The 15883-nt window shown below is 38.7% G+C and overlaps 2 protein-coding genes across 4 annotated transcripts; one reads left to right on the forward strand and one right to left on the reverse strand.

Annotated features, from left to right (window-relative positions):
• Positions 1-4922: 4922 nt before the first annotated feature.
• On the reverse strand, positions 4923-8059 carry ndufb9 (NADH:ubiquinone oxidoreductase subunit B9). The gene is given in 5 exon segments (XM_034124177.1): positions 4923-5257; positions 5259-5312; positions 5679-5792; positions 6233-6425; positions 7906-8059. Coding segments are annotated over 5 exon segments (528 nt in total). The 5' UTR covers positions 7995-8059; the 3' UTR covers positions 4923-5179.
• Positions 8060-8451: 392 nt separating this feature from the next.
• On the forward strand, positions 8452-15846 carry tatdn1 (TatD DNase domain containing 1). 3 transcript variants are annotated; one of them, XM_034125087.1, is made up of 12 exons: positions 8452-8538; positions 10248-10313; positions 10391-10440; positions 10713-10776; positions 10867-11007; positions 12830-12872; positions 13605-13690; positions 13776-13816; positions 14510-14586; positions 15017-15087; positions 15381-15507; positions 15635-15846. In XM_034125087.1, the coding sequence occupies exons 1-12, from the start codon at positions 8517-8519 to the stop codon at positions 15735-15737; spliced, it is 891 nt and encodes a 296-aa protein (XP_033980978.1). In that variant the 5' UTR covers positions 8452-8516; the 3' UTR covers positions 15738-15846. The 3 variants fall into 3 exon arrangements, with proteins under 3 accessions (XP_033980978.1, XP_033980981.1, XP_033980980.1); XM_034125090.1 differs by lacking the exons at positions 8452-8538; positions 10248-10313; positions 10391-10440; positions 10713-10776; positions 10867-11007 and adding an exon at positions 11024-11040; XM_034125089.1 differs by lacking the exons at positions 8452-8538; positions 10248-10313; positions 10391-10440; positions 10713-10776; positions 10867-11007 and adding an exon at positions 12052-12075.
• Positions 15847-15883: the final 37 nt, after the last annotated feature.

The following is a 15883-nucleotide window of genomic DNA, read 5'->3' on the forward strand; positions in this document are numbered from 1 at the left end:
TAATATTACATACTCTTGCAACGAAATAGCATTGTCATTTAAGTTTCATGGTAAACTATTTTTCTGATGTATTCTATACTGTGTTTCTCATCATAGTCCGTAGAAATCTGTGTATAGAGAACATGTGGATGGATGGATGTGTCAAAAAAACATGGCACTTTCACCGAGGACAATTCCGTTCGTGTTCACTGTCAAACCAAAGGTCAGCCATTTTTTTATTTACGACTTTGATAACATAACAAACATACTTATATAAAGCCAAACCATTATCTTTTATCAAAAGAGAACTAAGTAGCTTTGTTATTCTGTTATTTCTTTTAATTAACAACATCAGTTACACAGCAAAATCTGCCAACTTAATCTGAGAGAAAACATGTTTCTTTAAATTGTATTTGAGAATGCAGTTTCATTGTATGGAATATCATTTTGTAAGAGACAGGGTTGGAAGGTTTAATCTCAACTAGCTACTATCTCTCCATTGTATATCCGTCAGGAAACCTTTGGTTAGGGCTAAGTAAGAAAATTAATGTATTTGTCTTTTTTTCAAGGTTATTCTGAAAAAATACTTGGACCATATATAAGTGCTCATACTTCCTTTGTTGTGCTAAATAAATGTGCAAACGTACACTTTTGGTACATAGCTAAAACTTGAGAAGAACTGAAATTTTGTTGGCTTGATATCAAGCCTCTTTTATAATCACGACATAGACTTAACTTTCTGTTGTTTTCTGTTTTTCTAATGGAACAAACAGAGCAGCTTCGAGGGGCAGGATGGTAAATATAAACCCATTAGATGACTTCCACGGCCTTGAACCTCCATTCAGCCCATTATGGACACACACTCTAGTATGTTGTTCAGAGAAGACACTAAGAGGTAATGGCACTATGGAATAAGAGTCAGACTAGCCGACCGATGACATTATCGACGCAGTTTGGGAACTGGAGGCACTTTATTCACCAACTCCTTCAACTCAATTCAGTCTGTCTTTCTGTCCTTTTGTCTACACTGAACAGAAATAATAGATGTTTCATATTAAGTTTATTCACCTTTAAAAATTAAAAACAGATACACAGTTTATTTTTCTCTTTGACCAGGCCAAGAGTTCTATTTCTGCAAACATAAGGTACTTTTTGATATCAATTACTATTTATTTGAAATGACATTTAGCAATATCACCGTTAAGTGGTTTGTTTTGGCCAACATCTTCATATACGAACACGTATGTGCCGAGTACTTCACAACATACAGTAAAATGCTTTACCTTAGTGCAGGGGTCTCAAACTCAAGGCCCGGGGGCCAAATCCGGCCCGCGACTTCATTTCATGTGGCCCCGCAAGAGCTTGCAAAGAATATAATACGTTTATTATACGGTTACATGCCACTTTACAGAAGCAGGTTGCCCATAAACTACCTGTCCCACAATGCATCGTGTTTTGTGACATGCGCACTGAAGAGACTTGCAATTATTTGCCCTGGACTTCTGCTTTCAGACGTAGTGTCGTATTGTCATACTGATATTCTGTACAAACTGTGAAGTCCACTGAGACAAATGTAACATTTGTGATATTGGGCTATATAAATAAACATTGATTGATTGATTGAGTTAATTACTAAGTTATTATCCTATCCGATAATAATCGAATTCAGAGGCAATAATGTAATATAATACATTATTTTATATATATAATATATATTTATATAGTTATACTGCTTCACATACTGCCTACAAGCAGTTTGCACAAGATACTGGGAAGAGTTACATTTGCTTTTATTATTGTTTTTTTGTTGTTCTTTGAGTTCAACCTTTATACGAATGTGGCCCGCGATGAAATTGAGTTTGACACCCCTCCCTTAGTGTCACTGTGACATATGCGCTTGTTTTTTTGGACTAATGTTTTGAAGCCTCAAGTTTGGCATACAATGAACGTTCATGTTACAGTTGTAAGGTGAACAACACCATAACTGGACAAAGGAAAAATTGGCTCATTTTCTCATAGACTTCTATACAATCTAAATGTGTTGTAACCAGTGAAGTCTGCTCCTACTGGCCATTAGAAAGGATGCAGGTGTTAGGCACTTAAGTTTGTTTTCACTTTTCAGTTCACTTTCACCTGGGTGAATATATAAAAAAAAGACTATTATAATACTACTATAAATAAATATATCTACAATGTTACTGTCGAAAAATAAATAGCTTGGCAGAAATGTTCAAAAGTTAAATGTAATTAACACTGCAGAGGATAATGGTTGATTCTTTACATACAGCAAGTAACTGTTAGGTTCATTTCCTGTTAAGCATAAGTGTTATATAACATTGCGTAAACCTTTTAATGATTCCATTTTATATTTTTGATAATAACAATTGGGACTCCTCATATGTAGACACATTTAAAATGTCCTACAGTATATCGTCATTTATATTCAACCCTTATGGTGCCTTCTTATGTTTGCTTATAACTACTATACATTTCTTTTATAAATCGTTTTAACAAATCAAACTTTATAATAATAATAATAATAATAATAATAATACTGCTAAATCTGGGAGGTTAGTTAAGTGCAGAGAGTGAATATTAGACTTCTTCTCATCAGGCCGACACCTAGAGTTGGAATATAATGTTGCTCTTTATCTGCTGGATGTGTAAAAAGGCAGCTATTAAAATATGCCACAGGTTCCGAAGAAGATAATGTGAGGCCCTATCATTTTGAGTTAGACAAGAGAGTGTGGATCTTCCAAAAGTGTGTCACCATGAATTGCCACATGTCCTTAACCTGAAATCCAGTCAGTGTTTCGGCTAAAGACTTGCGTTTTTTGAAACTTTAAAATCACACATTTGATATGTTTATCTGGATAAGCATAAATAAAGTCAAAATGAGTGAACACATGGACCTCAGCTTACTCTACACCAAAACATGTATTGCAATGTTTTGGAAAAAGGATCATAATCCGAGCATTGGTTATGACGGATGTTATCAGGCCTTCCATTAAAGAGAACATCTTACATATTCAGGGTCTTCAGAATATATGGAAGCCCTTTATTATTATTATGTTTAAGATTTGGATTGAACTGACGATCAAATGGATGACTAATCGTCGTATGCAGTTTCCGAGCTGGTATACTTGTTATATCCGTGTTTTGTTATACAGATGTAGCATGTTTTTTTTTGTTATTTTCTTAAAACTAAACATTCCTGATGAAAAATATTGTGAAAAAAAACCCAAACCCTTTTTTATTTGCTGTGTTATGTAAGCTACTGTAACTTGTAGTCACACCACTCTTATCCTGTTATATGCAATCTTTGACCTCCCACCGCCAATGGCTGCCATTCCCGAGGATTTTCAGGATATGATGTCACACCCAGTGAGAGCTAAACACACTGCTTTGCGATTGAGGTCAATTCAGCGCTGGGATCCTGGGACATGCTGAGTGACATAACATTTTTTTAAATTCATGCTATGGATCATATTTCATGTTTTGCCTCATTGGCTTCATTGACAGTTCTTACACTCACAGTCAACATGTCACGTTTAGGGTTACTGGCAAAAGATGCATTGCCATTGTGTTGTTATACAGTTGAAAGCAAGTACTGTTATGAAAACTTTCTTGAATGCGAGTGGCCTAATATTTGACAAGGACATAGATATTGTATGAATCTGCAAAACAAGCAAGATGTTCTATGAGAGTGTTTTCAATGTTGGCAATTAGTAAAATGTCAGAATATAGAAGTGGTGGAAAGTTACTAAGTACATTTACTTAAAGGTGGGGTAGGTAAGTTTGAGAAACCGGCTCGAGATACACTTGTTATATTCCATGGAATGCTCTTAACATCCCGATAGCAATGAATATCTTAAGTGCTTTGACAAAAAATCCATAAAAAATCATGTGTCAATCATTGTCATCTGTGGAAGCCGTGGTACTGTAAAAAGCACGACCAATCATCTGAGCCGGCCCGGCTAAAATAACTGGATGGCCTACCTGCCTGTCAGCTTTCCATCTGTGCACAAACTTATCTCGTGCCCTCATTGGTCATGTGCGCGTTCGTGTGTGTTGGAGGAGGGGCTCTGTAAGGAATTAGCAGATTTTCTCAGGCTGTGTATTTTCAAATTCTAGCGCACTCGAGCTGGTTTCTCCAAAATTACCTACCCCACCTTTAAGTACCATTTTTACTTTTTACTCCACTACTTTCTTTCCCACAAAATGTAGTTACTCGCTACTTTGCAGGTTTTGATTTTATAATACATAATATAAATCTATGAAGTATTATAGGTTAAACTACCCAGCAATATATCAAGTAATTTAAATAACCCCCACCAAGTGCAACATTGATATTAAAGCATTGATAATTATAATACATGTTATATTTTGTAATTCTGATGTGGGCCATACTGGAAAATGTGTACTTTTACTTGAGTACAGTTTTGATTGCAGGACTTATACTTGTAACAGAGTATTCCTACACTCTGGTACTTCTACTTTTATTTAAGTACAGGATCTGAGTACTTTTTCCACCTCTTGAATTCAGTAACAAATGTCAATCCCAAACTCTCGAAGTCCAAGGTAATGTCTCCACAATCCATATATTGAAGAGGCTGGAAACTCTATTTTCTGAAAAGTTGATGACCACAGAGGAAGCCTAGCATAGTTCTTCCCACAAGTTCCTATAGACGAAAAGTAAAAGCACCAGTATATCACTCGTTTTCTGGAGAATACCCAAAAAGCTGTTTCCATGCAGAATAAGATGAGAAAATCTATTAACGTGCATTAAATCGTAGTGGATATTTGGAGATGCAAAGGATATTCTGACCAAATTAAATTCATTTTCTCCTGCTCTACATTTAACTCATTGTAGATGTACAAAGAGAGTACTTTCTTGTGAGTTGTGTGTAATATGTCTTTTTGTGCACAACAAACAAACACAATTTACATTATATATATATATATATTTATTGGAACAGTTACAGGTTTTAATTGATGCATCTACAAGACCAAAATTCACAAACCTCCTTAAACGGACTACTGAAGGATCAGAGTAAATTCAGACAGGTTGTTTCCTCGGCAACCTGAAGGTGAAGACTACAAATCTTTCTTTACAGACGGAGTTCAGATGGCGATCAACCAGGAGTCCGTGCTGATGGTGGAGATGGCTTTCCACCCAGGAGGAGGATTTGGAGGGGGTTTATGAGCCTTGCGCCTTGGGGCGGGTGACGATCTGCCACCACAGAGGGGGGAGGTCTCCATCTATGCGGGCGGGGGGGGAGGGCTTCAGTCTTGGGGCCGCCGACTTCAGCCTCGAGCTGCAACTGGGTGATCTAGAACAGACAGGAGCAAAGAAAAGTTTATAAAGAGGTGAAAACCTTTGAATTATTTCAACGTTGACCTCAATTGTCGGTGACCTTTCGACGCATAACCAATCAGATAACAGCCGTTGGATAAAAGAGACTTGGATGATGCCACACGAGCTGTGTGAGAGTTTGTAAACTAATGTTTTGATATAGTTTTGGTGATTGTCAATCATGGCCCCCATTCATTTGTCTGTGCCAAATGAACAAGTTATCATTTTGGGGGTCACATTTTGGAAAAATAAGTGGGAAGTACTGAAATATTTATTTCACTTGTTGTCTGAAGGTGAGCTGAAATGTGCCTGGGGGATGGTTAACTGTGTGTGAGCAGCCCACCTCTTTGTCCCAGCTCTCCAGCCTCAGTTTCTTCCACTGCTCTCTCTTGGAGAAGTAGTCTGGGTACACAGCCTTCTCTGAGGGGTGCCAGTGTTCCAGAACCCACTCAGGGACCTACAGGGACAAAGCAGAGATCAACACTTTGATCATGTCACATCAGGATTGTCTGTTTTTTCCCCACTATACTTTCAATTTCCAATATTTGATACAACTCTTCCATACTAGCCAACAATTATTTTTGAGAATTCAAAAGATAAAGTTCACTCTCGATAGGTGAAGTCTTTTCAAAATCTGAATTTATAAGAATTGGAGATCTGTTTAAGGTAGATGTAGATACAATCCAGTTGCACTCCCCTTACATCTCCAGCAGAGGGCGGTAACATTGGACAGACACTTTCCCCACATCTTACAATCTTTTTGTTTTTTGTTTTACATTCTCAAATTATTATAAATAAACCTGTCCCAATGTAGGCAATAACTCTAGAGCTATACACACATTTTCTTAGTAATGTAAGAGAAATTATTGAACAAGATGTCCTGGTCGCATGCCTCACCCTGTAGCACTCGTATCTCTCGTAGGACGTCCCTCCGGGGGAGTCGGGGAAGATGTAGGGGCAGGGGTGCTGTTTTGTCCAGAACTCCTCCTCTCCTGTCTTCAGCAGCATGGTGGCCTTCACCATGTCCTTCTCTGCTATGTTGTCATCGAAGCGACCCCGTAGCACGCAGGCATGGAACCGGTAATCGTGTCTAAAACACAAAAACAACACACCAATACCATTTGAATATCGCAGTAAAAGCATCTCTCCCTTACACAAATAAAAACACAATGCATGTTTATTTCTTCCTCTCAAGAAATAACGGTCGAATGTTGTGTGATGGCAAATGCCGCGGCCGCAAGGCATTGTGGGGCAGCATTTTCTCCTCTCCTTTCGGTTAGGGAGGTCCAGTGGTTCCTAAGCTAAAGGAGGTTATAAAGGAAGTTTGAAACCTCCTTTCCTTTTAATTTAGAGAATTCGAACGGAACTTATCATGGCTGCCACTGAGGGACTTCCGGGTCATTTCACTCCATTAGGAAGGTTCCTACGCTAAATGGACTATTCGACCGCAACCGAGGTTTCTCCATAGGATTTTAGAAAATAGCTCGAAATAAGATCTGTGGGAAACGTACCACGTTTTGTTCAGCCGGATAACATCCACATGTCTACCCTACTTTTATAATTTTTTTATCATAAATCTATCGATTAGATTTATGATAGACGTTTGAAACTACAAGAAGATAAGGAGGACTTTTACAAAAAAGTAATAGAAATGTTTGTCCAGAAGGATAGGCAAATGGACTTCATCTTCAAGTCAAGGTAAGACCGCAATTTTATTGAAAATGGGATCTTAATCTTATAAGATCTTAAATCTTTAATCTTCTCTTAAAAGAGAACAATTCAATATTTAAATGATCAAATTACATTTTTTGGGTATCCTTTTGTTGAACTGTCTGTTTAAAATTAATCGACGCATCAGACAAAAAAAGCTTTTGAAAATAATATTATATTTTGGTTTAGGTCAAAATATAATATTTGTAAACCTGAAGAGTCAGTGCCAGTGCCTCACCAGCCATGAACCTCACTGCACGTCACTGCAGAAGCTTATATATAGACATCTAAGTTTTTTGTGCCCCACCACTTTTGTACATAAAAACGCCACTGAGTATGATAAAATAACATAACATTTATCAACAAGAGAACATTTGTAATTATCAAAAGATGTGCTACTACTATAATAAGGTTGCTTAATTAATTACTTTAAAATGATAAGATACAGAAGAGTCATGTATTTAGAACTGTCAAAATTCCTAACCTATAATATATTTGTATTGATATTAGGCCTGTGTATTATGATTTGTAGTTACAGCTATTTGTTTGACTGAGAGTCAAGCTATTAGGTTTCCTTTGCTAGCTCGACCCTTTTCAAAGTACAGATTAACAACTGCTCTTTGATCGGTTTAATGGTTTTAATAAACAGTCAAATGTCAGGGATATATTCTTGTTTTGATGCAGAGTGGGTTAGTTGGTGAATGGTGAATATATTTAGCAGGAGGACGGCCAGACGAGGAATGAGTGACCTGACTAGCAGTTAGCTTAGCTGTTAGCTTAGCAGCACAGCAAACAGACTCCCGGCGTCCTGTTTGTTACATTTTCCCCCACAGAGCTTCAACGAAGACAGCTCATCTTACCTGTTGTCGCTCCACGACTCAAGGTGTCTTAGGGATTTCTTGTAAAGCCGCAACACCTTTTGGGGGTGAGTAAGAAAGGCAGAGGCCATGTTTACCGTCCCCTGTCACCTTCCCAGATAGCGGCGCGGGGCATTGTGGGATTTCTTCTGTGGACTGTATGACCGTAAACTCGTGGGAAATGCGCAACAGTTCTTTTTATCTTGACACTTTCTTGCTCTGGAATAAATACAACTAATACCACAGTGTGGAAATACTCCGCTTCGAGTTAAAGTCCTTCTCTCAAAATCATGTTTATTTGATTTTATAAGCCTAACCCTTTTCCGTAAATTAACTAATATTGGCACCTGGAGTGCAAACTGCAACATTTCCTGTTGTAGAAATACAAAGATAATGTAGCATAAAATGAAAAAAAGGGGAATACCTTGTACTTGTACAGTACTTAAGCAAATCAATTAAATTAGATTGTATCACTGGTATCAAGAATTTGACATAAAGCTTACTATTTCAGAAATGTAACCCCTGTTACACTTATTACGGTATGTAGCATGGTGCTGAGAGAGCTGCTGAGAGCTGCATGTGTGCTTCTTTTCAGGAGGAGAGCTCTTACAACCATGGCTCAGCACAAATTCATTGGTGAGACACTTGTGTTTAATGAAAATATTAATACAACAGTGAGAAGGTCAATAACTGAGTGTCAGTGTGTGTAAGTGAATGGTGTAAGAAGACAAGCCTGCATGTGATAGTTAGCATGAATGCTAGTTTGAGTTAGCCCTGCTGAAAATGACAACACAGCACTCAAAGTTTGCAGCTGTGTGTGGACTTCAGATGGATTGTTTTAACTCCTGGTGACAGCTTATACTGCATTACTGATGCTATTACCTTAAGCAGTTATTATTACGTTGGTATTAAAGTAAAGAATACACCATTATGTCATTTACACCTTTTTATTTCCTTTCCCCTTTAATTCTCAAGTTTATTGTATGTTTCAATGTTGGAGGCTGGGACTTAAGATTTGCATTGCCCACAACTATTCTGTAGCTAATGTGCCTATGACAATAAGGTATTTGAATCTTAAATATTGAATCCAGATAGTGTCATGAAGGTTGATGTGGAACATTTAGATAGATAGATAGATCGTACTTTATTGATCCCAAATTGGGAAATTGTTTTTGTTACAGCAGCATAAAAGGCATTTTACAATAAAACAAAATATACAAGAATAGAAATAAAATAAAATAAAATATAAAATATACATGTCAAAATACAAAATAGAAAATATACATACAGATATTATATATATATATATATATATATATATACAAATATATATATATTCAAAATATATGGAATTATGGAGTATTAAATATGAAACAGATTATGTGTGAGTAAAATGTACAAGGTGGTTTTATTCCAAGAGAAACTATGGAGCAGAGAGTTCTCTTCCAGCCAGAGGTGATTTATTGTACAGTGTTATTGCAGTGGGCAGGAATGTTTTCCAGTATCTGTCCTTGAGACAAGGGAGCTGCAGCAGTCTGTTGGAGAAGGAGCTCCGTTGACTGTCCAGCTGCAGGTGGAGAGGATGGGTGGGGTTATCCATGATGGACAACAGCCTGTTCAGTGTCCTCCTCTCCACCACAGCTTCAAAGGGTTCCAGCTTGATGCCGATGACTGACCCAGCTTTCCTGATCAGTTTATTGATCCTGCTGGTGTCACCGGCTCTGATGCTGCCCCCCCAGCAGACCGCAGCAAAGAAGAGTGCACTAGCCACAACAGACTGATAGAAGATCTCCAGCATCTTGCTGCATACGTTGAAGGATCTCAGCTTCCTCAGAAAATAGAGTCGGCTCATCCCCTTCTTGTACACAGTGTCAGTGTTGATCCTCCAGTTCAGCCCATTGTCTAAGTGCACTCCCAGGTACTTGTAGACCTCCACAACTGCCACATCCTCTCCCAGAATGCACAGGGGCAGAGGAGGAGATGTCCTCTTCCTCCTGAAATCAATGACCATCTCTCTGGTCTTGGCCACATTCAAAAGCAGATGATTTCTTCCAGTCCACTCAACAAAATCACCCACCAGCGCTCTGTACTCCTCCTCCCGTCCATCCCTTATACACCCTACCACTGCAGAGTCATCCGAAGACTTCTGCAGGTGGCATGACTCTGAGTTGTATAGAAAGTCAGAGGTGTATAAGGTGAACAGGAAAGGAGACATTTTTTAGATTTTACCTCTGTTAGATTCAACCGCTTAACCGTGTCTCTCACTGTGGAATTTTAAGTACACTACCAATGACAATGAAGAAATGATAACAACAAAATTGACATTAAGAACCTTCCCTCTCCAGATATTGGTGTGAACCTGACAGATCCCATGTTCAGAGGACTCTACAGAGGGAAGCAGAAACATGACGGTGAGCAACTCATTCACTTTTCACCTGTGTGCTGTTGAGAGCAGAACATCTGAGACATGTTGTGATTTTTTTGACAGATGACTTCAATCAGATCATTGACAGAGCGGTCACAACCGGAGTCAAAAAGGTAAGCCATGTCATCAACACTTTAACATAACTATTACAGTTGTTGCAGCACAAGCAGCATTTCTTCAGGGATTAGAATGCTGGTCATCTTGTCTGTCCTCCTCTTTAGTCAAAACTAAAATATTTTGACAAATATTAAATCGATTGTCATATCTTTCACCAAACCTTGAATGCCTGCACTACATTTTAATAATTGTTGTGGTACACGGACAAGCCATTTTAAAATGATATTTTTGTCTCATCATTTCTGTAAAACCTGGTGCTTTGTTACAGTTTATGATCACAGGAGGAAACCTTGAAGACAGCAAGGAGGCCCTGAAACTAGCGGAGACCAGAGGTGATGATAACAATGATGAATGAGCAAAATCTGACTCTTCTTCTTTATCTCTTTATATTTAGCATTTTTCCTTTTTCATTGTTATTACAGATGAGTTCTGCTGCACGGTGGGCTGCCATCCCACCCGCTGCTCTGAGTTTGAGCAGAACGGAGAGTCGGAATACTTCTCAGGGCTGAGGGATCTGGCCTCACATAGAGGGAAGGTGGTGGCCATCGGAGAGTGTGGACTAGGTGTGAGCTGCTGACAGTGCTGCGTACAACACAGTAATGAAATGATTCACATTTCTATCCTCAATAAATTAGTTACTTATGGCTCCTTACTTTTCTATACTACTATGAGTGTCAACATGTTAATGGAATACATATTTTATATTTAATAATTCAATATTAAAGGTATAATATGTAAAATGAATGCATCAATATATCTAAACGCGACATATATCTTATCCAATATCCACAACCCAGATACATTTGTTAGTTAGTCCATTGTATCTGGTCGTGACGTGGCTGTCTACCAGAAGCTGTCATTAATGTACTTTTTATCCAGTTATAAGCCACATTTTTACATTTGAACTTGAGCAAAAACTATGTGAGCAACTCGGCTAGCAGCCTTTTCAATACGTCTGTGTTCTGCCAAACCGCATCCGAGTAACACTTTTTTTTTTTACGTGAAACTAATTTATTCAGTGTTTTTACCAGTTTTCTTGACTCTGAGAATAACTTCTGGTAAACACTTCCTGAATGATGAATAGTGAAGGATTTCTAAAAGGAGAAGGCTGACGGAAAGGACAAACTATGACGATCCCATGTTACTTCCCAATGCCACCAAATTCTGTCTTTCCATTGTTTTGATTAAGAAACCACTTTTGGCAAAACTTGACATATTATGCCTTACGGACCGTCCACACAGCAGCGTTAAAAAAATCTTGAAACGCTTCTGCCCATTCACTTTGAATGGGGTGACGTCACTTTCCCTCACTTTTCGCCGAACTGCATTGTGGGCAGGCGAGCGGAGATTTTCAGGATTTTCAGGATTCAAAGTTGAACAATGTTCAATTTTTGAGGCTGAGGTGGAAGCGTCAGCCAATCAAATCCCGTGTACGCAAATCTGACAGTTCAAGCTCTAGCCAATCAAACGGCGTGTATGCTGGGAGAGACATACCGCAGGTCATTTCCTCATATTCCAAAAAATGGAGGAGAAATTAGCGGTAGCGAATCAATCACCCGGTGCTTTATGACCAGACCTACCGGGATATAAACCGGAGGAGCCAGGCATGGAGGGAGGTGGCAGAGACAGTGGTAGGTTTTCGCCTGTTTTGGGGAGTTTATATCCAGTTTATTTTTTAAACGCTGCTGTGTAGACGGTCCGTTACGGACCGTCTACACAGCAGCGTTAAAAAAATCTTGGAGGTGGACGTATCTGAAGCTTGAGGATTTTTTGCGAGCAAGGCACGAACAACCAATCACATGAATCTCCCGCCCGCGACATACGAAGCAAAAAAGCCCGAAGTAAACTGGATATAAACTCCCCAAACAGGCGAAAATATACCACTGTCTCTGCCACCTCCCTCCATGCCTGGCTCCTCCGGTTTATATCCCGGTAGGTCTGGTCATAAAGCACCGGGTGATTGATTCGCTACCGCTAATTTCTCCTCCATTTTTTGGAATATGAGGAAATGACCTGCGGTATGTCTCTCCCAGCATACACGCCGTTTGATTGGCTAGAGCTTGAACTGTCAGATTTGCGTACACGGGATTTGATTGGCTGACGCTTCCACCTCAGCCTCAAAAGTTGAACATTGTTCAACTTTGAATCCTGAAAATCCTGAAAATCTCCGCTCGCCTGCCCACAATGCAGTTCGACGAAAAGTGAGGGAAAGTGACGTCACCCCATTCAAAGTGAATGGGCAGAAGCGTTTCAAGATTTTTTTAACGCTGCTGCTGGTCCGTTAGTGTCCCAAGTGTGGGAGTAAGATGTGTGGGTCGTATCAAAAAGTATTTATTTTTGTTTAGTTATATGTTGATACCCGATTGTCTTTTTTCCTTTTTCCAGATTTTGACAGGTTGGAGTTTTGCCCAAAAGAGACTCAACTAAAGTAAGGTTATTTTGTTTTATTTGCATATTAACTTTTACTGTTTGCATGTGCTTTGTAGGCCTTTAAAGTGTACTTTCTGGCAGTTGTGATGCCTCATCAATAGTTTTGGGTTTTGTCACTGAGAAGTTTAATCAGAAACTTGGAAATTAAGATTTCTCCTTCTAACATTTTCAAATTAATTCAAATGATTTTGGAGGTTTAAAATATATCCAGTGCTTCCTACAATTGCAGATGTTCTGATGGCTTCCAAGCATGGACAGAAAGGCTTGTTAAACTTAATGTTAGAAATGCACTTAATGATTATTTTCCTCAACATCTAGTCTATTCATTATTTGTTTCTTAATTGTTTGTCAAAAAAAGTATAAGGAACATGTCCACTGCAAATTCCCAGACCACAGAGACATCTTAACATGTGTTGTTTTGTCCGACCAGCAGAGAAAAACACATATAAAGGTGAAGCAATTAGATTGATATACAACTCAAAAGCAGCAAATCCTCACATCAAGGAAGCTGGGAACTCCATTAGTTGGCCTTTTAGTTTGATACATTATGAATCACTCATCAACATTTGTCTATTCATCTTTTGTTGATAAACTCCTTGATATTTCAACTGTTTTAGCACTAATTGGAAATAAATAAAGCATTGTTACTGTCCATACTCCACAATGATAACAATAAGTACAGCCCTGAAATAAAGCCCTAATGTGTCCCTCTCTTCTTGATGTGTAACAGATACTTTGAGAAGCAGTTTGAGCTGGCAGAGGAGAGCAGGCTGCCCATGTTCCTGCACTGCAGAAACTCCCACCAGGAGTTCATCGGTGGGTTTCTGCTCCAGGAGGTCTGCTGCATGAGAGGGACTCTTTACACAATCACCTTACCGTCCATTTGTCTTTGCTTTGACAGAAATCATGAAGAAGAATCGGGACAGATGTGTTGGAGGAGTGGTGAGGACACTGTTCTTTATTCTTATTAAGCTATCTTTTTGGGCAAGCGGGTCTTTATTGGAAATCTCAGGGGTGAAATGGGGAGACAGAGGGGAGGACGTTACTGGCAAGTCTCAGCCTGCTCGGGATTTGAACCAGCTTACTAGGCAGCAGTGACTGCATATGGGCCGCCAGCTCGAACTGCTGAGCTATCCGGCGGCCCAGAACATTTGTTTTATACTTGTTTATTGCTCTAGTATATACGCCACACTGTTCTCTACAGTTAGCTGTTTAGCTAAAGTACACAAGAAAGTATTGCACTAATAGATTTATAAACATAAAAATAACATTTTATATGTACGTTTTACATTTTTCAAGATGTGGTGGAGGCTGTCTTGAAATAGTTTTGATATGTATCACTCCTCAGTTTCCATTGTGCATTGCATTGTGGGATACTAGAAAAGTTAGAGTTTACAGGAAGAGATTCATTTAATCCACACATTTTAAATTACAGTAAAATGTATACTCCTGTAAAACTGTGTTACTATTTTAGAATGCGCAACGATACTAATTATCTTCATCATAAACCAGTTGCTTTAAAATGTTAAAACAAATGCAATAATCATGATAAATACAAATGCAGTCATCAAAATGAAATGAATAAGTTGTCAATTGGAATATGATGGTCCAGCTACCTGTAATCTCTCCTCTCAGGTCCACTCATTTGACGGGACTGCAGAGGACGCTGCTGCCCTCATTGACCTGGACCTCTACATTGGAATAAATGGATGGTGAGAGGAGTTTGTTTTCCGCTGAATCAGACAACCTTAACCTCATCTGGGCTCAGCTACACAGGTCTAACACACAGAATATCTGATGAGGGCCTATAAAGCAGACTATTGCCTTAAAGCTGGGAAATCTGCAGCTGCTTACATGTTATGGAGGAGAAATATGTAATTCAATCTTTAGTGAAGGGAGATGTTTTAATATGGAAGCATAACGCCTACAATATGCATTTTTGAGAGTTTTTTGTTAAACGTTTGTTAATGTAAAGTTTTAACTCTCATCAATCACATGGACAATACAGAGTTCTGATATTGAATATATGAAATATATAGCAAAACCTCTGTTTTAAACAGATCAAACACCATTTTATTATTTGAAGATACATATTAACAATAGTGCAACTTGAAATCTGTTTATTGTTTATTTTATTTTCAGTTCCTTGAAAACAGAGGCCAATATTGAAGCCATGAAGTCTATCCCCACTGAGAGACTCATGATAGAAACAGGTGAGATAAAGCGGGTTTATTGTGTCAAAGAAGGTATTTGAATCATATTCTTGAATCTTAAAATAAAGCTAAATACAGTAGCATAAAGCCACATGTTACTGTTAAATTCTCAAGTGAAATAGAACCAGTATTATTGTTGTTTTGCAACATCAGTTTTAAACATTTGAAATCCACCATGCTGTGTTTTTACTGCAGCATTATACAAAATAAACTAACATTCTAGATATGTAGTGTATCACATTGGTAATCAAACTATTCCATTCATTTATGCTTTGACACCGTCCTGCTCCCAGATGCTCCATGGTGCGGCGTAAAGAACACTCATGCAGGCTCCAAACACGTAAAAACTACATTTCCCACAAAGAAGAAATGGGAGGCAGGACACTGTCTGAAGGACAGGAATGAGCCCTGTCACATCATGTGAGTAATGTTGTGGTGAAGAAAGATTGACAATTCCTATAAAATAAATTGACCAGTTTGCAAGCGAGCAGAGATCTAACTAGCAATAACTGTAAATTGATGAGGTTTCACTATTTGTATTTTTCAGTCAAGTGCTGGAGGTGATGGCAGCAGCGAGGGAGGAGGACCCTCTGGAGCTGTCCAACACCATCTACAACAACACCATCAGAGTGTTCTTCAGCTCCAGCTGAGGATGGAGCAGGAGACACATTCAGGAGACGGACTACTGTTTGTGTGTGTGTGTGTGTGTGTGTGTGTGTGTGTGTGTGTGTGTGTGTGTGTGTGTGTGTGTGTGTGTGTGTGTGTGTGTGTGTGTGTGTGTGTGTGTGTGTGTGTG

This window comes from Trematomus bernacchii, unplaced genomic scaffold, assembly GCF_902827165.1.
Source record: "Trematomus bernacchii unplaced genomic scaffold, fTreBer1.1, whole genome shotgun sequence".
NCBI lineage: Eukaryota > Metazoa > Chordata > Actinopteri > Perciformes > Nototheniidae > Trematomus > Trematomus bernacchii.